At 46.4% G+C, this 24,450-nt stretch overlaps 1 protein-coding gene across 2 annotated transcripts in view; it reads left to right on the forward strand.

The window, feature by feature from the left end:
* The first annotated feature begins 758 nt into the window (after window positions 1-758).
* Window positions 759-24,450, forward strand: part of LOC135909829 (uncharacterized) — an 81,585-nt gene continuing 57,893 nt past the window's right edge. For both annotated transcript variants that reach the window (XM_065441875.1, XM_065441876.1), the window contains exons 1-4: window positions 759-870; window positions 8,378-8,440; window positions 9,627-9,729; window positions 11,644-11,738. In XM_065441875.1, coding sequence (XP_065297947.1) covers window positions 862-870; window positions 8,378-8,440; window positions 9,627-9,729; window positions 11,644-11,738 — 270 coding nt within the window. In that variant the 5' untranslated portion in view covers window positions 759-861. The remainder of the gene's footprint in view (window positions 871-8,377; window positions 8,441-9,626; window positions 9,730-11,643; window positions 11,739-24,450) is intronic.

A 24,450-nucleotide genomic window follows, 5' to 3' on the forward strand; every position in this document is an offset into this window, starting at 1 on the left:
CCAAGGCGCCAAGGCAAACTTTTTTCCCGCCAACACTCTCAAAGGGTGTGTAGCCAATTTGGCACAAAGTTCTCTCTCTTCCTCTTTCACTCCCCATTCCCCTCCCCACGCGTAGGGTAGCAAACTGGACTCAGTCTCGTTAACCTCCCTGCTTTTCCGTCTTCCCATCTCTCTCTCTTGGCACAAAGTAGCCAAACCTGGCAACGCTGGCACTAAAGAGGAAAGTTGGGAGGAAACGCGCCGTCTTGCGTCGCGCGAAAAGCCCCGGGGGATTGGACGGACGGGGGCGGAGTTTAAGAAGATGCCAGCGACGAACCGCTACGGGAGGTACTGAATGCGTACTGGATCCCGATGCTAGGTACTGCTCGAACTCACAGATATTTATAAACACATGTTCTCACCGGATAAAAAAAAGAAAGAAGAGGGAAGGTAAAGATAACGCTAAAAAAAGGAGGAAGAGAGTGAAGATAGTGACGACGAATGTATACATGAAGCGAAGCATTTTCGCATTGCGTAGCTACATAATGGCTGGACAAATATCTACCTCGTAGCTGCTTTATCTTAAAGCTTGATTTTGACTGCGTGAGTATCTTGTGCATATCGCGCATGTTTTATTTCGCATAACTTTTCCTTTTCTCAATATGAACAGCCGTCTTCCTTCTTATATTTTTCCTTTCAATAAATACCTTAGCTGCTACCGTAATATTGTTCCCAAATGGGTTATTTTCACTACCGAAAGTAAATTCCTTTTTGCTGTTGTTGATAGGCAGTGAAGAAGAAGAAGACTTGCTTGGAGAAGCAGCCGCGTTGAACCACAGCCCTGCTGTCTTCTGAAATTTGCCTTCGAGCTCTTGCACTATCATGATTGTGGTAAGTTGTGACCTTTTACTATGACCGGCGCCTGGTACAAACTGGTAAATCAAGTTCCAGAGCAGCGCCACTTTGGTTCCTGTTGTAGTTTAAGCGTAGTTATTTTGCTTAATCACACCACCTGCCTAGTATTTGACAATTGCGCGAATTCAACGCTTGCAACAAAAAAAAGGGAGGGGGGGGGGGGGCGTCTGTGCACTAGACGAGCACAGCACCCCTCATAGCAGGCAAGAAGGCCCACTTGGGAAAGCACCCATACGATTCAAGCTACAAAGCGCATTCCATGCTTCGTTATACGTGTCGCTGAAGATGTGCTGGAGATGCAGTGGGAAATAACATCAGTATGTTGTAGTTAGCGCCACAACTATGACGGTGCTAGCTACATGTTTTTGTCCATTCCCAACCGTTTCATCGCGGAGTTTGATAGAGTTTAGACAATTACTGTACTAGCAGTACTCTAATTATAGACCCTGCACTATCGATAACTACTCAGCAACGGTGGAAGCGTGAGCGAGAAACGTACGAACTGGTATTTGTGTAAAGGATGTCCCAAGAAAGATAAGAAAAATTCCGTTATTCTAGCGGCGGTTTCGTGAGCCATGCGGAGCTCTGCAAGTTCTATGTCTTTGTCGAGTTAAAATGAAGTGAAATTCCCTACATTTCCCTATTTCTTTTCTCGATACATCTCTTGTTGTGCTACGCTATATCTCTATTATGCAGTAAACCCGTATATGCTGATCTCGAACGCGTCAGCATGGTATTTTTGACGCGTAACATTTTGCTCGATTGGCTAATTCGATTTTAGCTTTCATGCTTCGCGTTAATTTCTCTTCACTTAAGACCACAAAGGGAAGTTTCTTGCTTGAGAACGCCAAATAAATTAATGAATTACCTGGTCCTACGTGCCAAAACCACGATTTGATTATGAGGCACGCCGTAGTGGGTGACTCCGGATTAATTTTTACCACGAGGGCATCTTCAATGTGGCCCCGATCCACGGGACCTGGGCGTCTTTTTAGAGTTTCGCCCCAATTGAAATGCGGCCGCCGCTTCTGGGATCCGATCCTGCGACCTCGTGCTTAGGAGCGCAACACCATAGCCGCCAAGCCACCGCGGCGGGTAACACCTAAGAAAAAACGCGCGTATGAGTAGTATGTGGAACTATGAGCAAGTAAGCGGAATCTTTGAGTATCAATTATCGCTCTCATTAACTTCAGAGATCATGCTCAGTGTTTTACAACGCTCAACCGCGCCTCCATGACCTGATCTTCTGGTGCCACCCCGCTCCCATTGCACATTATTAGACATGTTGAGACCTGGCGCGGTTGCTGAACGGCTACAGCGTTGCGTTGCTAGGCACGAGGTTGCGGGTTCGGTTCCCTACCGCAGCGGCCGCATTTCGATCGAGCGAAATGCAAACGCACTCGCGTGCCATGCGTTGCGTTTACGATAAAGAAACTCGGGTGGTGAAAATTTTTCCGGAGCCCAGTCACTATATCGTGCCTTATATTCAGACCGTCGTTTTGGCGCGCAAAACGACCCAACCTAATGTAATTGTGTAGAGTGTTTCCCGTCATTTCAACCAGCCTTCACACTGCTAGATGTTCCATTGGAGACCTTCGCATGTGCCTTTCAGTATAGTACGTGGGGTAAGCGTTAATAGTTTTTTTAAAGACACTAGCCTTTTATTTTTCCTCTATCGTTGTTGTTCATGATGACACTTTTGTGCAAAGTGACAGGGTCTGCATCGGCTCTTGCATCGCACCCCTTTCAATAGATATCTTTTCAGCATGCTGTCACAAGCGCACTGATTCTTGCAGTTTCTCAACAACCAGTGGAATCAAAATCTTTAGGCACGTAGATGATTTTTATTTCTTTTTAATTCCTCCTAATACCGATAATTGCATACCCGTGGTCGAAGGTGTCGTAGACGTTTTTGAAAAGTGTTCCTCAGGCCTTAATTTCGCGCACGAGATATCAATGGGGGCACGTTTGCAGTTTAATGATATCTCACTTATTTTGGATACCGTGCCCGTACGTTCCATGTATCAGACGCGTTCCAAAAATGAGATTCTCAGATACGATTCGCCCCATTCGAAAGCGGTAAAAGGAAGGATTGCCCCGAGTTGCTTGCGTGTCGCCCACAGAGAATCGTGCTGGCACAAAGTAGCCATGATTTCGACCGCACAGTTGGAAAGACTATAAATGGCAGGCTACCTGCAAGAAGTGGTTACGGTATGTGTCTAAAGCCTGATCAAGGGGGTAAAGCTTGCGTAAAAAGGAGGGGAAGGTGCGACAAGGCGGCCTGCCGGGGGCGCAATCGGAGATCTTTGTTCGAGACGCGTTCTGTTCGGTTGCTGCAACGTCACAAAGTGGCAGTATGCAAAATTTCTGAGAGCGGGGCGGAGAAAGCAGCCAATCAGAAATCTGTGAAGTCCCCGGAAGTTTAGTTCCCTCGTTAGTCGTCTGCTCGCAGACAGTATACTAGAAAACGAAATGTTTCTCGTCTTCAAATGAATGAAATCTTTATCTAAAAAATGATTTTTTTCCTCTCATGCCTAAACACGTTTTCAAATTGTAGTACGTGTGACTGCTGCAATTCATAACTATTAGTTTCTCTGGGTGTCCCTAGGTGGTGTCGCGCCCAGCGAGAAGAAAAAATAAAAAAAGAAACGACGGCACAGTAGCGCACTTTTCAAGAGGCAGCAACAACATCCCAGTGGCTCGCTGGCACCGGTGTAGGGGTCGATTTCGCTGTACAACTAACGCACTATTTGTTCAGAGAAACGAAAGCCGCGCCGGATTTCGCTTTCTGCCATTTCTTCAAACGCGTTTCGCACCGCCACACGCTCTCTTTCCTCCTCGAGCAACGCCAGCGCAACAACCTAAGGTCCCACCGCAAGCGCCATTTTCTCGAATTGCACGTTCGGATCCAATCCATAGTTTCATTCCGCAGCCGCCTGTTGGATCCAATCCAATCCACCAGACGCTCCATGCGAAGCCGGTCTCGTAACGAGCGTATGATCGCTCCAAACTTCTCAACTCCCATCGGGTTCGGCGCCTAGCAGACGACGTGCTCGGTGGCAAAATGATTGACAGGAGCGTGTCGTCACTTTCGCGTCACCAAAAACGTGGCCGCGCCCCGCGGCTGGCGACGTCGGCGCGGAGTAGTTCAATCGCGCGCGCCGGTAACCGAACGAACGCGCCGAACAACAATCTCCGATCGCACCGCTGTGATTGGCGTTTCGTTGTGCTCTATACTCGCAGACAACATTCAATGGCAACGAAGGGAGGCAAAGCGAACACAAGTGAGAGAGCTTCTGAAAAGGGTCCCGTGTTTTCACCTAGGTTAGTCTAAGCTGGGAAAGAAAAAACATCAACACCTTATTAGCAACAGTTAAAAAAGATAAACGAAAACACCACAAATGTAAAAGTTTACTTATTTTGCGGCTTTTCCATTCCGCGTCTTGGCAAACGCTAAAACTTTTAGTAAAGCAATGAAGGGGGCTAGTTGGTGAACGTTTATGGTTATATTGTGCTCAGTTTTACACAGAAGATAGTAAGGATGGACAGGACGTGGACGGACGTAGCGCAAACTACCAACTGTTTAATAATGTTAAATAACGCGCTTATATACAAGGAGATATGGCGTGGGGGGGAGGGGGGGTATAAAAGATATGACAAGTTCACGGAATGTGATCATAGTTCGGGTCAGGCATACGTGGTTCACTGGCACCCGTTCGCCCTGGCAAACTCAACCTCAGCTTTGATAAGCGCGATGGACGGAGTGCTTACGCACATTTCTTTTTCTTTTGCTATCGCAAGCGCCTCCCATATTTCTCGCTCCGTTTTTGTTTTTGATGTGCCAATGACTGTGGCGCTTTCTAGAAGCGGAGAGCATTTGCATTGTTTGCAATGTGCAGCCAGGTTGCTGGGTGCTGTCAGAAGCTGGCACGTGTATTTGTGCTCCCGTAACCTATCATTTAGACAACGTCCAGTTTGCCCGATGTATACTTTCCCGCAATCTAGTGGGATTTGGTAAACAACTGAAGTTGCACATTCCACGTACTTTGTCACGTGCTTAGTTTGACAGATCGTAGCACTAGGGTTTGCCTCTTTGGATCCTGCATTCGCCCTCTTGCACATGCCTTTTAGTTTTTGTGGAGCGGAGAACAGAACTTGAACGTCATGGCGTTGGGCTGTCTTTTTTATCCTATGTGACAAGCCGTGAATGTAAGGCAACACCACGCGTTTTTTCAATTTTTCTTTTTCCTGTGTTTTCTGCCTTTTCCTGTTGGTTCTGATTTCGGGCAACAAGTTAGCCGCTTACGAAACAGCGGGTACCCAAAAAGCATGGTGGTGCAAATCTGTGAAAACTTGTTGCCCGAAATCAGAACCAACAGGAAAAGGCAGAAAACACAGGAAAAAGAAAAATTGAAAAAACGCGTGGTGTTGCCTTACATTCACGGCTTGTCACATAGGATAAAAAAGACAGCCCAACGCCATGACGTTCAAGTTCTGTTCTCCGCTCCACAAAAACTAAAAGGCATGTGCAAGAGGGTGAATGCAGGATCCAAAGAGGCAAACCCTAGTGCTACGATCTGTCAAACTAAGCACGTGACAAAGTACGTGGAATGTGCAACTTCAGTTGTTTACTCTCTCTCTCTCTCTCAGTTGTTTACCAAATCCCACTAGATTGCGGGAAAGTATACATCGGGCAAACTGGACGTTGTCTAAATGATAGGTTACGGGAGCACAAATACACGTGCCAGCTTCTGACAGCACCCAGCAACCTGGCTGCACATTGCAAACAATGCAAATGCTCTCCGCTTCTAGAAAGCGCCACAGTCATTGGCACATCAAAAACAAAAACGGAGCGAGAAATATGGGAGGCGCTTGCGATAGCAAAAGAAAAAGAAATGTGCGTAAGCACTCCGTCCATCGCGCTTATCAAAGCTGAGGTTGAGTTTGCCAGGGCGAACGGGTGCCAGTGAACCACGTATGCCTGACCCGAACTATGATCACATTCCGTGAACTTGTCATATCTTTTATACCCCCCCTCCCCCCCACGCCATATCTCCTTGTATATAAGCGCGTTATTTAACATTATTAAACAGTTGGTAGTTTGCGCTACGTCCGTCCACGTCCTGTCCATCCTTAATATCGTCTGTGTAAAACTGAGCGCAATATAACCATAAACGCTAAAACGTCGCACGTGAAGCTGCGTCGATCCAGCGTTTTTTCCGAGCAACCAAAAGCACTGCCTAAAGCTGGCGGACTACTTGGCGCCGTAGCACATGTGTTGCAGCCACGCGCCCGTAGCTTGCCGTTCATCGCCACAGAAAGTTGTCCTCGAGTTTACGCTCAAAACCTCTCGCACCGCCGACAGAAGGTGGCGGCGAAGTGCGGTGTCTCCATATGGTCGTGTCCGCACAGGACAAGCTAGTACGCATGTGCGCTGCCGTAAATAACGGGCGCAGAAGAACCCGCTCCAAAAAGCACGCTACGCGTTTCGTTGCTTGTAGAGCTAAAGTGGTTTGTAGGATTCCACTTTCTTGGGGACTATAGTGTTGGGCTGCTGAGTACGAGGTCGTGGGATCGAATCACGGCCACGGCGGCCGCATTTCGATGGAGGCGAAATACGAAAACACCCGTGTGCTTAGATTTAGGGACACGTTAAAGAACCCCAGGTGGTGAAAATTGCCGGAGTCTACTACTGCGTGACCCATAATCAGAAAGTGGATTTGGCACTTAAGCTCCATAATTAAATCTTTTTTAGCTTTCTTGGGGAAAAATGCAACGTCGGTCAAACTGGCCGGTGCTTAAACGACAGGCTGACAGAGCACAAGTGTAACACAGACGCAATTGCGGGTCCGGGGCATTTGGCAAATCGCTGCCGTAGGTGCCAGTGCCGCCCCGTTTCGAAGCCACACGTGTTCTCGGTGAGTGAAAAAGAAAATGAAGTAGGCTGTGAATCATTCTGCACAAGAGGGAAGTAATTGGATCAGCGCCCTCTCAGTCGGTGTGACAGAGAAGTAGGTGCACTTCATAAGTTGGGCTTGGGGTTGACACGCATGCGAAGCAGTATGGTCTTACTTTTCCAAATATTCTTTTGAAAATATTTTCCGCTGTACCTACTCTCCTTCAAACCGTTATTTGATAGTCTAGCGTCCATCTGTGGACTTCCTTTCCTAGTGTTTGTTTTTCGCTGTAAATTTTTATAATCCACTTGAACAAGCTCGCCCATCTTTCAGCTATAAATACAAACTTTGAAATTGGAGGGGCTTATCTTACAAGAATGGGACCGAAGGAACATTTTTCCTACTCGTCTTGAGTAGCTTGCCAATTAGATTGCTAATTAGTCGTGCTTAACTACGCAACCTATAAATGTTATTTGGGGGGCATAAGTCGTATTTCAAGCGTAGACAGTGCCTAATAATGTTGTTTTCACGACGCTTTATTTCTTGTGGGATTCTTTCTGACGAATGCTCGCGAGAAAGGAATTACATCATTGCGCGCTTGGCCGTCTGGACCACGGCGCTACGAATCGTGTTTTCCAAGACCGAAACCCCTGCCCAAAGCCAAGTGTGTTTGTGTATGCATGTTCAGCGGCACTTTGTTTCTTGTCGTTGAGGCCCATGGTAGATTTAAATCTTCACAACGAATGCGCTGACGTAGCAAGACGTTGTGGCTGACTGCATTTTTTTTTACTCTGGCGATGAGCATGCGGGCTTTTTCTTTCTATGCACTATTGAGAGGGCTGCCATGCAGACGCACATGAGCACGACGACGTTCGCTTTTTTCGCCGTTCGCTCGCGTTGTTCATAGCCCCAAAAATAGAAGCGCGCAAATGAATATGTCACGGAAGAACCTTGATTGGGTGTTTCTTAGCCCGCTCCACAACACATAAATATGAAATACGCCCTAAAATGAATATGCAAGAAGTTGCATAATCAAACGAGAGAGTATACCTGAGTAATGCTACTTAAAAAATATTATCGGTAGCCCACGATGACTATAAAGAATATGCCATTAATCTCGTTGATCTAAAGGACACCGTTTTATTTTTGCAGATTGGCTCACGTTACGCGAAAGGTCCGGTATGCCAACGCGTCATAGTTCTACAGACCACCATTTGGCGTCAGTTGTTCTGCCATAGCAGCTGTTAGAAAAGTAAAAAAAAAAATGAGTGCTCCCGTTAAAGTGACGCAATAGATTACTGAGCACTCGAAAGAATTTATATTGGCGACAGCGAACACCAAAGTTTCTTTGTTGGGGCTAAAAAGCGTCAAAAGCCACAAAACTTACACGCGACAAACAATAAATCAATTTCAAAGACGAAGTAACGAGTACCATAAACCCAAATCTGTTTAACACCCTGATCTGTAGTGGGGAAGTTCCCGTGGCAACCGTTCGGCATGCACAGATAACTGGCGTTAATTTTCAGTCAAATGATGTTTGCGCAGCACAAGTATTTAAAACCCCGTTGTTGTTTTTGTCATTGCAGGTTCCAGTATTTTACAGCGCGCTACCTGTAAACTGGCTCCGCGTCATCGCCGCATTCTGTCTCGTAAGATTTACGTTTGCTTTCTCTAGCACTTGAATATTTCTGTGCGCTACATATATTGTTCCGTTAGGTATTGGTTACACGCGCAGATCAAAATGCGCGCAAAGTTGAATACCTCAACGAAATCCAAGTATTGCATCTTGCTAGGACATAGACCACGGGTGAGTCTATCTTTAGTTTGTGATAGACTGGTCACGGAGCCCCGATAGTTATCGTAAACAATGGCGCGGATTAGTTTCAACGAACAGTTTCAGCATCGCGCTATAGGGAAGTAGCGTGGCAACCTGGGCTAGTGAAGGTGCTGGGACAGCGATGAACAGAAGGTGTCATGTATTCTTTCCCTCCCTAACTCGTTCACCCTTTTCGCCATGAATCTACAGAAGTGCAACCCACGAGGTGTCCTCTGGCGTTAGAGGTTCCGCTTTTATCTGTGCACGAGTGGCCAGGGATCGCTCGGACGGTGAAAAACTCGGTGCATGCGAACATATGCACTCGCACGCTCGTGATCGAAAATTGGTCGCAGAATTCAGCTGCGCCTTTCACTAGTCGCGGGCCAGGCCTATAAGGTGCAGTGGCAGGGATGGCCATTGAACTGGACGCTCTTGATCTCAGATATCAATACTAACCATACTCTACTTACCACTACTCTTGGAAGTGCTAAGAATGTAGCAGGGGTGTCCTTGCACCTATAATAAAAGAAGTAACTTCGCACCTACATAGAACTGCAGATGTCAGGTGCATCGTAGTGCGAAAATATGTCTTGCTTGAATGTCCCTAGAGTTTAGAGTGGGGTACAAATAAAGTGTGGCGCTGGAACCGTGGTGTCGAACGCGTTTCCCGCTTCCTGTGATGCCTAGCTGGAATAGTGTGCATAAATCTTCGAGAAGGCTTGTACTGCGAAAAAAGAATTCTTCACTAAGCTTAACTAGTATAGGTCCATAGCCGGGGAGAGAGTGCAAGCACAGGAACGAGGATGTAGAACTGACCGCGTTGCAGGAAACTAGAAAGTATGTTTGCTAGGAATGGATTTACACTTTATATGGAGGCTTGGTAGAAAATTAATCCTGTCTTTCTCGTTACTTTGCCTTTGACCTCGCAGTGAATTTGCAATTATTCTTCAGGCCACATTCCCCGGTTTCTTTTTACGCTTACGGCATGTAGGCTTTCCTCTGTGTCGCACAATTTGCAGGTCTTCAACGGCGCCACGATCGCCGAATGCCTCTATAGCCTTGTCCAAGAGCGAGACTTTCCCGTCACCCTGAAACCTTTTCCCACCTACTCGAAGGCCATTGGTGAGCATTCAAGTGGGCTTCTAACGGCGCTAAAATTCAACGAAGTCCTCTTTCCAGAAGGCAGCTGGCGAAATTGTGCAACTTAATTTGAATCGCTTTCGGGAATAAGCATCTGTTAAAAGGCTATTAAAGAAAGCAAGTTGCTTGTTATTCTGCATTTTTGAGAATTACTGTAATTCATGCTTCTTCGCAGAAACGCCGCCCTTAATACAGTTGAGTCTATTTCTTTTTCTTTTGATCGAAACGAGGATGTATTATGTAAATTATCGCATGTAAGTCTTGACGTGAGTGCGTGTGATCCAGAAGCAATAATATTTCAGTTGCGAAACATTTCACGTATATCCATGCTATCAACACTGTCAGCGCAAGCTTCGATAGCTTAAGTAGTGCTCTGTTCGACAGTGATATTTTGTTTTGCATTGGCGCATAAATATTGTGGGTATAGTTGCAGAGAGTCGGAGGACCGCCATTAGTGAATAAACAGTTTCCATACTCTCATTTTGGTCGGATATGTTGTCAATGTCTTCGCACACCTCGACCACGGGGACTCCGATCGCACTTGGGGTGTTGCGGGCATCTGACCATATTTAAGAAAAATAGCGTATTTGGCAGCTGCTAGTGCTCTATTAAGGTCTGACGCGTAGACTTTGACACTGTATGTCTTGTTAAAGCTAGTGCCAGAAAAAGTTGTGGTTGTGCTTTGTGCAGGTTTTCCGCAAGTAATTACAACAGCCCTGACTTGCAGGATGTCACATGCAATACCTAAAGGGGCCCTCGAAAACTTTTCAAGCAGCCATCATTGCGTTGCAGGTTGCGCAGGCTGATGGTTGGAGATGCTTTTTGCATACGTCAAAGCACCGATTTCGAAATATTTATACTTAACGCAAAGGATTTTTTTACAAAGTTCCATCTATCTAGCCTCCGACGTCGCGACGCCGTAGTTGTGTTTTCCTACTGGGTATATAACAGAATAGACATGACGGGGTGGCGGTGCATGACCCAAGCATACATAAGATGAAGGAGGTGTCACGGGATTAACGACATGACATATTTGTCATGACTGTAATGGTATGAATCGCATAATTGCATCATGTTCCTTTGTTTTCCTCGATATATATCGGGACATTCTTGTCATGTCACGCACGCATGTCTCTCACACATATGCTGATACATAAACAGCTAAAGAAATGAACACGATGACGTGGCCTCATGTCATTCACGAAAATCACCTCATGGTATGTATGCATTTCATGTTATTCATCTCATGCATGTCAGGTCATTCATGTCATGGATATCTTGATACACAGCGCGTTAGAAATTCACCTGACACATATGACAATCATGTCATCACATGGATGGCAGCACGGAACGTCGGACAAATATTGTGATTACAGTAGCCAATGACGACCCTTGAATTTCTCAGTGGTGCGAGGACGATAACATTAGCAATTCCATCATATGAGGAAGACTCCAACAATGACCCGCCATTGCCATTTCAAATTACATTACTGGCGCTCTCAGACATCGTGGGACGCAATATTGAACCAGCTTATCCGCTGCGTTGACAATATTAGCTGTAGAATGGCAAGAAGCGGTACATTCAGTTCAGTCGATCTCACCTGTTCTTGGATGTAGCGGTACCTCACGTTATATGCACGAATATATTGTCCATTCTAAACAGCCGCGCTAATGTTCTAACCATTGGTCCGGATTTTGAAATTTCTCTGCTGAATAACTTCATGCGGCGTACACTTATCGTTGTACGATAAGTGTAGGATTAGTAAGTTCAATTATCTCTCAAACAGTCAATCTCCAACCGCGCCTTAAAAAATGTTCGAAGGCCCCTTTAACACAGTTCCCATTTCACATGAGAATTCATTTATAAATGTCAATCATGGCTGTGTTTTTTCGCAGATGTCAGCATCACTCGGATGTTTACTATTGCTTACGTCGGTGTCTCCGCAATGGCTATTGGAGCGGATTTGATCCTATTGCTCACCGTGAAATCTGTAAGTGCAAAATAAAACGAACCTCTGAGGTTTTGCGCACCGAAGCCACAATCTGATTGTGAGGCACTTTGGTGAGCCTCATAATCGGCCTAATTTTGACCACCTGGGGTGGCACTAACGCGCGTCCTGCGCATGGTACATGGGGGGGGGGGAGGATATCTAGCGTTCCGCCCCAATCCTAATGCGGCCACTGAAGAAGTGATTGATCTCGCGCCCTCTAACCCAGCAGAGCAACACCATAGCCGCTGGACTACCGCGGCTGGTACAAAATTAATAAGCACTGTACTTCGTCGTAGTTATCGCTAAGGGCGAGCCAATATTTGAAGTTGTTATCACGACGAGTGGTATAGTTTCTGACATTCGACTCCTATCTTATTCTAGATTTCGCTATACGAATGTGTCCAATATTCCTTTCTGCCCTATTATAAAGGGTAACAATACCTATTTCATGTATATTGAAAAAAAATAATGCAGATGCAAAAGGTGACTGTTCCTAATGGTCCTGAGAAATTAGAAAGTATTCGGTAGTTGAGCAAATATTCAAAAGAAGAGTTTTCTCGAATAATTGGCGCTCGATTCGATTCAGAAATTTGCCTACTCAAACATTTTTTTGTACGCAAGTACAGGATTCCGCAAAAGGTCGCGTAGTCACACACCGCCTATTGGCAATGGTGGTGGTAGCAGAATGTTTCGTCGATGCTTTTACCTTCTTATCGAGAACGACCCAATCCATTTTATAGAGTGTTCTTTTGTTTTCTTCGTTTATTATGATGTGGCGTCTTCGACGTGGGACACGGTTTTGTCATACTTACTGGAGCGATATAAGTAAGCATGGCCAGAGTTTCTGCCGCGTTGAGACGGAGGGAGCGCCTAGCGTGATGTGTGCGCCCGTGTTTGAGTCTACAATCAGCTTCGGCGATCAGTTTTGTATTTCTGAAAACTTGTACCGCTGATGTGATCTTACTGAGGCATTATCACTGAGTTGTGTGCTTTGGCAGCAATGAGTAGTTACGAAACGTATGATGATTCTAACAGCGTGGGAACAGCGTGTCACGTTATTGTGACGGTGGATAACGACGTAGTGTCAAAACTGTGCGTTACACATTTAACGCCTTATTAGCGAACTTGCGCCCAACAAAAGAAATAACACTCGAGCACAACGACAGTGGCGAGCAATGTCGCCGATCGCCGAAAATTTGGTCTACGGGTTAAGCGCGTCGTTTTTTATACATGACTCGTCGAAAGTGCGCTCTGTGTTGGTTCTTGCACTGTGGTGTTGTAAGCGAAGGTTACGTATCGAAGGACAGCGTCCCGTGCCTTGTGCTCGACGAGGACGTACATCGCTACGTCGATGAGCGTCTTGTTCAGGCGTTCCGTTAAGGCTCATTCAGGCTAGGCCAACACGATATAGATTTCGGTCTGGCGACTGTTTGCGACAGCTTCTTTTCCTTCGTGTCGGCACCTCTGTCATACTGTGCCGACGCTTGTGATAAGAGGATGGTCGGCAGAGAGCCCGTAAAAACCATTCCTCTGTCAGTATTGAGGACTTCTGGCGCACCATGTCGCAGCAGAATGTTCTCGACGCAGAATTTCGCTACTTCCGCCGCACTACCTTTGGGTAGGGCTTTCGTTTTGGCTTAGCTGGTAAGGTAGTCGGTGGCCACTACGATTCATCATCATCATCATCATAAACCTGGTTACGCCCACTGCAGGGCAAAGGCCTCTGCCACACTTCTCCAACTACCCCGGTCATGTATTAATTGTGGCCATGTTGTCCCTGCAAACTTCTTAATCTCATCCGCCCACCTAACTTTCTGCCGCCCCCTGCTACGCTTCCCTTCCCTTGGAATCCAGTCCGTAACCCTTAAAGACCATCGTTTATCTTCTCTCCTCAATGCATGTCCTGCTCATGCCCATTTCTTTTTCTTGATCTCAGCTAAAATGTCATTAACTAGCGTTTGTTCCCCCACCTAATCTGCTCTTATCCCTTAACGTTACATCCATCATTCTTCTTTCGATAGCTCGTTGCGTCGTCCTCAATTTAAGTTGAACCTTTTTCGTACGCCTCCAGGTTTCTGCACCGTACGTGAGTGCGGGGCAGAAACCTACGATTCACTTCTTTCCAAATGTTGACGTCGGAAAGGGTCCTAAGAAATCCATCCAGATCTGCTGCAATGGTCGGCAAGGAGGCTCGCAGAAGGGTTGAAGTCTAGGCCAGTTTGTACATACTTCAAGGAAAAAAACAGTCAAAAAACACAAAGGACAAGAGGAGAGGTTCAGACCACAACGACTGGCTTTGTGCTGTGAACCTCTCCTCGTCGTTGTGGTGTGAACCTCTCCTCTTGTCCTGTGTGTTTTTTGACTGTTTTTTTTCTTCAAGGAGGCTCGATCGGCTGCAGTAATTTCGCTGGCCTTGTCGGTGGTGTCTTGCCTTGCTGGCAGTCTCTGCATGTCTTGCCGCAATGGAGGCCGTAGCCGGTCAGGCGCGCTCAATAGCACGTTTCGCGTATGTCTGCGAGCGTTCGAGAAAACTCGAGGTGCCTGGCTGTCTCACCATTATGCAGGGCATCTGGTCGGAGTGGTACGGGCACAAACAGAAGCTAGTTTACATGGATTGGAGAATTCTTTACAAGGACATGGTTTCGTAGCAAAATGAAGGCAATGTACGCCTAAGCACGCTCGGGACAAATTAAGTCTTGATGTCCAAATATTCAGCAAGGCTTCTTAGTTCTGGGTCTGTTCGCTGCTTCCTTGCAGATCACCGGCTATTACTGTCCCCAGGAAGGTGTCCTCATCTTGGTCGTCTTGCAGTGATGGGTCGATGGGGGCGTGAGACAGGCAATCCGCATGAGTGTTTCCGTCCGTACTTGTAGGCAATGGTGACGCCCAATTCTTGCGATCTAAGGCTCCACCGTGCTAGGTGTCGTGAAGGGTCTGAAGTTTGGCAGCCATCACAATGTGTGATGGTCGTTAACTACTTTGAAAGGTCTATCTATAGGTGAGGTCGAAACATTTTGGTAGTCCAAATGATGGCAAGGTATTCTTTTTTCCTTCTTACAATAATCAGCTTGAGCTCCTATAGCGTGCGGGTAGTGTAACCTATGACTCTTTCCAGCCTGTCTTTTTCTTTGAATAGCATGGCACCGAGACTTTTGCTGCTTGCGTCGGTATGGATTTTCGTATCGGCGTTTTCTTCGAAGTGGGTGAGTACTGGTGGTAACTGCAGGCGTCGTCTAAGCTCTTGGAATGCTTCGCCTTGCGGCGCTTGCCACTTGAACTCGACGTCTGATTTCGTGAGATGGGCAAATGGCTCGGCAATGCGAGAAAATTCCTTAACAAAGAGCCTATAGTAGGCACAGAGGCCAAGGAATCTGCATACTGCTGTCTTGTCGACTAACTGCAGTAATTTCGCTATCCGAGCTGTTTTCTGCGGTTCTGGACGGGCTCCGAACTTGCTAATGACGTGGCCCAGGAACATGAGTTCTTCGTACGCAAAGCGGCACTTATCGGGATTCAGGGTTAGCCCGGACGATTCGATTGCCTCGTCAATGATTCCAAGCCACCTGAGGTGATCGTATAAGTTTCTGGCAATGACGACGACATCCAGGTAGATGCCCCGGAGGGGCGCCTGCGGCAGCAGGCGTTTGGTGTGTTGCGACACGAGGTACCTGATCACACGAGGGTTGGACCCTCCCGCGTGTCACCGTTCGCGGCTTAGTCGTGCGAAGGGAAGAGTGTATCCTGGGTACCCCCCCGGCCGCTGCAGCTAGCACTGTTCCGCCACCCCAGCAGTAGGGACCATCGAACTCCGGGCGGATGGCCTCAAAGGTCTCGTTTACTGAGACGAGGCCTTCACCTCAAACTAAGCGCTCGCAAGAGTGCGTGTCCATCGCCTCTAGCAATGCAATGGACACAAACACCAATCAGACGACGCCGCCAGCGCATAAGGAGCGGCGAGATTCTCGCGATAACACCAAAAAAGAAAAACACCGCATCACGGCATCCGGTAAGGGCTCTGTGAGGTAACTCCCCCTTCTTAAACACATAGCACAAAAACCACAATTAACATGGGAACACAAATCATTCACTCGAATGCCAGAGGTCTCCTGCACAGTCCATATGAAATTAAAGAACTCCTGCATAGGTATAGTCCAAAGGTGCTCTGTGTTCAAGAAACACATCTCAAACATGCGCAAACAACTTTCCACCGACAAAGACCGCCATGAGACTGTCGTGCCATCCGGTCTATCCTACAAGGAGGAGGAGCTATCATTGTCAACATAGCTTATTTTTAATTCCAGGCAGGTGTTGCCTGCCGGGAACTTTGTACGTCCCTAGACGCAGTTGCTGTCCGAGGGTTTTTGTATGACAATCTAGTCAGTATCAGCTCTTTATACATCCCTCCTAATTATCAGCTTACTAAAACCGAATTTCATAACTACATACATGAACGTCCGGCGCCATACATAGCTGTAGGATATTTAAACGTACATAAAACATTGTGGGGACACTCTCGTCGCAATGCGAGAGGTCTCCAGGAGTATGTATATTTAATAAAAAAGAGCCAACGTACCGCAGGGTGGTACATAATAGATACTCCTCCATAGATTTAAGCTTTGTATCGAGTACACTAATGCCGTACCTATAGTGGTCCGTTCTCAAGAACCCCTTTGAAAGTGACCACTTCCCAGTTATGTTAAACTTAACAAAACAGTATGGGTGCTTGCCACACGCTCCGCGGTGGAAGGTTAAATGAGCTAACTGGGAACTTTTCCGAGAGCTAACATATATAATTTGGCATGAAATTGACTGTTTTAATATAGACGATGCTGTGGCCTATATTAAGGGCTTCATAACTGAGCCTGCCACAACATGCATCCGTCAAACTAACCGACTGTCAAATAAGCGTCGTACCCCATGGTTGAATGAAGACTGTAAAAATGCAGGGAAAAAGCAAAACAAAGCTTGTGGACGACTTCGCCACTTCTAAACCGCCGAAAACTTGATTACGTTTAAACAAATAAAGGTTCAGGGTAGAAGAACACGTCGTCGTACTAAAACGGAGGGTTGGGAGAAGTACATCTCTGATATAACTTCCTACAAGGAGGAGAAGAAAGTGGAATAGGGTAAATAAATTATTCGCCCGCCAGACACGTCATATACGCTTAGTAAGTACCCATGGTGATAGCCTGGAATATAAGGCGGATTGTCTAGGCGAACATTTTCGATATGTTTCGAGTGCATCTTATTATACAGAAACTTTCCTTTTCAAAGAACGTGAAAATAGACAGCCGCTTAAATCACAAAGGTTATCGAGTGAGGCTTGCAATCGTCCATTTAGCTTAGCTGAATTTAAGGCATTTCTCGCTATCGCCAAAATTCGGCGCCAGGCGGCGATCTTATTATGTATGAAATGATTAGATACCTACACCCTTAAGCACTTAAAACGCTCCTGGGTCATTCCACGCGAAACATCCCAGACCCCAAAAGCTACCGTGGTTGATTTTCGGAAAAAAAAATTTGGGCTGAATGTCTTTTGTGTGAAGGTTTTGCCGAAGTGCTTTCGTCGAAAAAAGTTTTTTTAATCATGTCAGCGCTCTCTGAAGTTTCTGAGAAGCAAACGTTGGTTGTAGGTATTTTTTTTATTCAAGTCTGAATGCAGACGCAATAACAAACTTTATTTTAGAGCATTACACTGGCATTCTTTATTTCATAGAACGTTATAATTGAATATATTTTACAATGTTCCGTATTGATTTGTCTCAGTAAAAATGCAAAATAAGATAAGTTTTGATAAATTGTTTGCACTAACTGCGTTAACTTTTCAGCAAGAGTAATATTTCTCCCTTTTCGCCTATTGGTATACTGTATGCTAAAAATAATTCGAAATTAATAAGAAATACATTTCTGGAAAGAAATACTTCCAAGTTAGGAAAAACGACTGTTTTGCAAGACTCAGGCCAAATTTAATGACTAAGCGCCTACAGATAAAAATATGTCACGTAGTTCAATGTGCGCACAGACCTCTTAGCTTGTGAAATAGTAATATTTTGATTCGAGTATATATGTTTGAAGCAAGAAATTTTTTTTTGAAGTCAGCAACCCCTGTCACCAGTAGGCACTGCGTACGCACGTGCCGCCCCTCTCATTATCTGCGTGTCGTCGGCTTTCTCCTCGTCTCCACACGACTGCCTCTAACTTTTCATTACATTATGCCCACTCACTGCAGTCAGCAAAAAGTTGATCATTCAATATTATTTAATTGCGATGCTAGCAGCGATAATTATCTTTGCACTTTGTGTCCCGCTGGCCACATAACTTATTTGCACAGGTGCTCTTCGCGTGCCTCCCAGTGCCTAACTTCAAGAAAACCAAAAAGCTTAATTTTGAACACCCGTTATAATTGCTCCATACGGAAATTTTCGACGCTCTATAGTTTTGGCTCTTTCGGTGCTAAAAAAAATGCAAAGAAAGCGGCTTCCCTCAATCTTTCTGACGACGTTTGTTTACCCTTACATCTATATTCGTGTGTTTGTCAGATGAGAATAGTGTGATCAACTAACAGACGCAGGCGGCGGCAGACAAGGTTTCCTTCAGCGGCCTTTAATGGAATGCGTACATACGAAGTTGCCACGAATGGACATCGAAAAAAATAAGGTTCAGTACTCCGTTCAACACCATGAGAAGGGATGTGAAATCCAAGCTTCAGTACCATGCCTTCCAGCGTCAATTTCTTCCTAATGTGAAGGTAGGAAAGTGTTTCTAGCAATAAATTACGATTTGGAATCTTTGCGCAGTTCACCTAAGCGCCTTAACTGAATCAGATTTGCCGCGAGACTAATATTTGAAGGCATCATCTAACACGATGATTTCTATATCGATGGTGCGATGTTTCCGTGAACAGATTGATGTTTTATAATCACCGCATTTACAGTGCGGCATATATGGCAGTATGTTAGAAAAGTCAGAATGTTAGACAATGAGACCAAAAGAATGCAATGCAGCCTAGACGGTCTTATGAGCTCTCTCGGCCCAAAGAACTCCTACAACAAAACTTACTGCAGCGAGCAGCGACTGACAACTGAGCATCATTTGACCGACATATGTCAGCGTCTTCTTGCAATGGGCTCAAAGAGAAGCCTGCATGACGATGCGACGATTTGTGTGCAGCACAAGCAACCTTACCTTCACCAATACATTTCGAAAATCGCTTCGAAGTTGTGCTCAGACACATTCTTTAGACATGCAAAACACTGCCAAGGGTGGACAGTCATCACACTGGCCATTGTTGATGCCCACCCTTTCATCGGCCTAGTTCCAGGAAATTGAATCTGCGAAGCTTGTGTGGGGCAATGGCATACTACTCAAAATATGGCAAACTTGGTATTGCCAAAATAACATCTCGACGCTCTGTCCGGAGGTAGTGAAAGTGAGACTGAATCGGGTGGTACTGGAACAGAAAAGGAGACCTCAGAAAGAGGTATTGGCAGCAGTATCAAAAGGAAACAACTGCAGCGCGCACGGTACTCGTACGCAAAAAATAAAGTGAAAAAAAAAAACATACGAGAGAACGCCAAGGGAATAACGGCTACTGCGCCAATCATCGACCCTTCACAAACAAGAGGGCGATGAACTCCTCCTCAGTGATTGTCTGCTTGATGCAAGACCTAAAAAAAAAGCTTCCCTAAGAACAAAGCCGACGAAAAGAATACAGTGTCTAACCTTAGCCCTTCCATCTTGGTCTCGTGAAAAAAATGGAGTTCTTTGGTGCACCGGAACGACAAGTTCGCGAGGCAATAAAAGTCAAGTCTAACGGTGGGATTCTAGGCAGGCCGCAAAGAAAATGTGGTCGCCCAGTTAGCGAGGAGGTGAATCAATGGGCCAGAGCTTTCTACGAGGATGACTCAATGCCTTATTGTCTACCAGGAAGAAAGCACACTCTGAAAGGCCACCAAAAGCGACTATTGTTGATGGACCTGAAGGAAATGCATGAATAATAAAACAAGACTTACAATTTAAAGTGTGCTTTCTCAATGTTCGCCGCTTTGTTTCCTCCACATAGTGTCTTGGCTGGTGGAAACGGTACACACACACTGTGTGTCTGCATGAGTCATCAGAACTTTAAACTAATGCTTCATTCTCTCGCCTCAGACAGACAAGTGAAGAGCGCTTGGCTGCACTTGTATGTCGACTTGAAACCAAGATTGCATTTTGGTCAAATGCGCATCCTGCCCTGGTGAGCATCTGCTTCAACAAAGTCTTGCCCATCTCGCCGAGAGCAGACACAACATACATCTCCAGCAATGGATAAGTGGAGCCCGCTGTAGACTCGAAACCATTGTTTGGCACCAGAAGTTCACTGACATGTTGAATCAACGTAATATCCACCATTTCAGGCCGAGCAGGCAGCACAGAAGATGATAAAAGCTTGGTATACTGCGACTCCAAGAGGCAAATTCTATCCTTCGGAACAGGGATCATATCCCGGACCGTCGGCAGAATACTTGATGGTCATCACCTCGCCCAACACTACACCAACTGGTTCCCAGCACACATGGGACCATTGGAGGGGCCGCTCCTTAACCTCAACGAGACGGCACACGAGGCCGCACGAGACCTACCTAACTCACCGTGCGAGCCCGGACTGTCTTTCGGTAGGAAAAGATGGCGAGCGCGACCCCCTCGTCACTTACAATAATCTCACCCAGCAAGTTAGTCAAGAGAACCATGCCGCTACCGCACAAAGCACTCAATAAAGCACAAGTCACTTACAGGCGGCTTCAGACGGGCACCTACCCATGCCCGGATTTCCTGCACAAAATCTTTCCGGACGAGCACGCTCACAATGCGTGTCGCTACTGTAAGGGTATAGCTAACCTTGCCCACATGTTTTGGGGTTGCCCCTGCCCGTAAAAAAATGAGTGTTGATTAACCATAGATATATTGTTGGGGAATTGTTGAAACAACGGACTTCAACAAATTTTCAAGAGCAATTGAGTTCACTCAACCCTTGCACAACAATATTACCGTTGAGTGTTCTCAATAAACAATTTATTGGGTAATTTGTGTTGATTTTTCTAGTTGTTCTTTTGTTGTGTAGCAGTTGAGCCCAGTATACAATAATTAGGACTCGCATATGAAGACATTCCAAACATGTTTTGCGATGCGTTCCAACCTCATTCCTGTCACTTTGCGGCAGGTAGGTTGTTCTTTCGTCTCGCTTTCATTAATAGAAAATTATGTGTGACCCATGGGGTGGAATCGAACATCGGCCGTCGAGCCCGGTACTCTAACCAATAGGCCACGAGCACGCGCATGCTCCTCTCATTCGAAAGCCAGGAAGCTCTGAAATGCTTGGCGTGTGCGCAGCGTGCCACTTCCTGGTGCTGTTGCTACAGCTGGCGCTTTGAAGCTCCTATCTCCGGGACCGCCCCACTTTCGTAGCCATTTTCGCTACGTAAAAACTGCAACGTTAGACTAGATTCATGACTGCCCAAGTTCATAACGATTTGTTTCTTCGCCGGTGCACAAATTCCATCGTCGTTTTAACATGCACTAAATGACATAACCATTGGTACGATCAGAAATGAGCACGTTTCGGGGAGCAGAAGAACGAAATTCACTTGCCAACACGGTAACTACGCGCATGTCGAGTTCCTCAAAAGTAGACACGGCGGCAGCGCGGCCGGCGATAAGACAGGTGCCGACAGGCGACGACGCTACCTTCGAGCATCGGACGCACTGTGGGAACCGTAGGATGCAAGCGCGCACACGCTACAAACACACGGGTGAGGTCTTCGAATTTCCTGCGACGTACCCTCTGTCCGTAAAGCAAATATAGTTTTTGTCCAATGTCCGTGGTACTAGAGATCAAAGAATGAACACGCTTTGAGATCACAGCGCGCAGCCGCTATAACCATTGACTTCAAAGAGCTTCAGATTCAGCAACAGCCGCAACAGTATCACAGCTAATCGCTTTATCTGCGGCTGCTCCCGTTTCTCCCCTTGCAAGAAGCACGCGATTTATTTGAGCCTCGCCGAACTGTCGTCCTTTTATGCTCCAAGCCTGCAGGTCTCGTATGTTCAGTTAAGAACACCAAAGGGAAAGGAAAGAAATACAGGTAACGGACCCTTATTGTACCTTACTTGTCACCTCGTCATCTGCAAAAACGCTAAAAACTATTTCAGAAGCTTTATTTTTGTAAATATAGCAAAACTAGTAGTAATTTTTATTGCTAGGTAGCGCGACAAACGTTAAGGTAGCATTCGGGTGTGTATATGTGTATACGCAAACGGGCGCAACCGAGATTCGTTTTGCGCACACTTTTGCAACAGTACATATGGTTACCGCTAGCTTCGTAGTCGCAGTTTTTGGTCGTAGTATTTATTGTTTACGCTATAAATTAGGTAGTTCTTAAAAATTTATAAAGGTTAGTTGATGAAAAATCATTGCTAATCAATTAGTGGTTCTTAAGTTTGTGTTTGTGTTTGAAAGGTTTTTATAACTGAATACGATAGTGAAGCCATGTGAAGCTGTCAACGGCTTTCGGACTCAGTTATTCGGCTGCAGTTGTGCGGTGGTTCACGCCTCGTGCTTCTTGATGAAAGTATTTTCTTTTCGGACATCATGACGCACAGTTTAGTGAAATGCTTTAACGACGATAAGTAGGACGTTTATCCGGTGAAGTGGTTGGCTCACCCAACAACTAGTCTTCTACTGATGTGCGAGCCTGACGGTTTTGATGAGTTGCGCGGCAGATGCCATGATGCCTGTTGGAGAGAAGGCACCCCGAAACAGTCGCAGCCGCACTTCTGAAGATAGGTAAGTAATCTCGTTTTATTGGGCACGCAGCCTTCTTTTCTGTTTTGAATTGACGAGCGTGACATGTTAAGCACACCGTTCACTTTGTTGAAGCAAACCGCATGCCCCGGAGCAAATGCGCGCGATCCTAACTCTCGCTGCCGCCATCACTTCGTTTGAAACAATGGTAGGCGAAGAGGCAGCGGTGCCCCATGTGCGTAAAATTGCATTGCTTCATTTGTTCCTGTCCAATAACGTCTCCTTCATTTGTATGAGAGAACCCAATTGGAACATAAGGATCGGCTTCTCTGCGCAGTGATAATTTTGTACAATGGCCACGTCATTTTTCATGGGGGCTCACGTATGCCGTCTAAGCGCTTGTTATCGCGTTCCGATACGTGAGAGGCGCGCTGCCTTTCAAGGTATTTAGGCAGGCACCACGAGTTTAGGAGAACCGCGACACATAATCGTGCAGCAGGTGTGCAGCTGTGCTACGCTTGTACCACACTCGTACTACCGGAAGGCAGTGTTGCACTTCACGCTTACGCATTTCGTAACTATGGCGGCCTCCGTGGCAATTTGGGGCTCGAGGTCGTGTATACGATCCCTGCAGCGGCGGCATTCCAAAGGAGCGGAATGCAAAAACGCTCGTGCATTGCGCATTGTATGCACGTAAGAATTTCCAGGTAGTCAAAATTAATACGTAGTCCCCAACTACGACGTGCCTCATAATCAGATCGTTGGTTTGGCACGTGGAACATCAGAATTATTTTTTTTCCGTAGTGGCTCATCGTATACCATACGGTTAGTGTGATCACCTTTTGTGCCGTAGCGGTTAAGCGCGCCTCGATTTATGTTGCGGCTAATGATGCAGCGCACCGCGAAATATATTTCGCCTCTGTGGGATTTTCGGAGAAGGGCCAACCGATTAGTCACAGCTTCCGCGCGGTGACTATACACGGATACACAGCGCAAATGAACAGAGGTGTGGTGACGTTGTCAAAGAACACAGCCGCCGACGGGCTCACCTTATCGTCTATCACCGCCAAAACTACCGCAGTAAGCATCTTTATCTAGCGCGGCGGTTTGCCGTTGAAAGCGTACTGTAGAATTTTAATAAGCGATAAGCGAAACATGCCACCGTTCTCTGCTGCCTCTTTGAGTTAGACCGATCCGAATATGCGTTGTTTCCAGAAGCGAAAGGAGCGCCAATCGGCGCGTTGTCGCCTCGAGCTAAGCGTCGCACTCGAGCACCGTTTGCGCGGTGAAGAATGACGCGTGCATGAAGCTAGCTCACTGCGCGGACGCTACCGCGCAACGCAACGGCGTGTACGCGACGTTCTGCACACAAATCGCGCGGCATGATCGGAGCCACGCCGGAGCAGCTAGCTTCAAAGAAGCGGTACATGTTCTCACTCGTACAGGCACGCTCACGCTCGCATCGCTCTCGGCGTATGTTTAGGTCATTCCTTCTACTGGACTTCTACCCAAAGATTCGATATCTGTTTGGTATGGGCTATGTACTGTCGCGTGGTCTTTGGTTCTGCGAGAGAGCCGGGAATATTTTCCCCACTGTGAAACATCGCTGTGCGTGCTTTAGCTAACATTTACCGTAGCAACCCATTCCTTCCTTTTCTCGACGGCACTCGTAAAGAGTCGCAAATTTTTACTTGCCAGTATAGTGTGTACTTCTATTTCGTGCGTAGTTATCTGCAGTGTGTGGCAGATTCTTAATCCACGCAATCTCATTTTCTGTCCACATTCCCTTCTCACAGGTTACGTATGCAGTAAATTCCCAGATGCTAAAGTGTTCTACGCCAAAAGCACCTTGGCGTCGTGCAAGAGACACCCGTTGATATGTGGCTGATTCACCAGCAAGCTCGCATCTCTGTTGCCACTCTCCATCAAGTG

Source organism: Dermacentor albipictus, chromosome 1, assembly GCF_038994185.2.
Source record: "Dermacentor albipictus isolate Rhodes 1998 colony chromosome 1, USDA_Dalb.pri_finalv2, whole genome shotgun sequence".
Classification (NCBI taxonomy): domain Eukaryota; kingdom Metazoa; phylum Arthropoda; class Arachnida; order Ixodida; family Ixodidae; genus Dermacentor; species Dermacentor albipictus.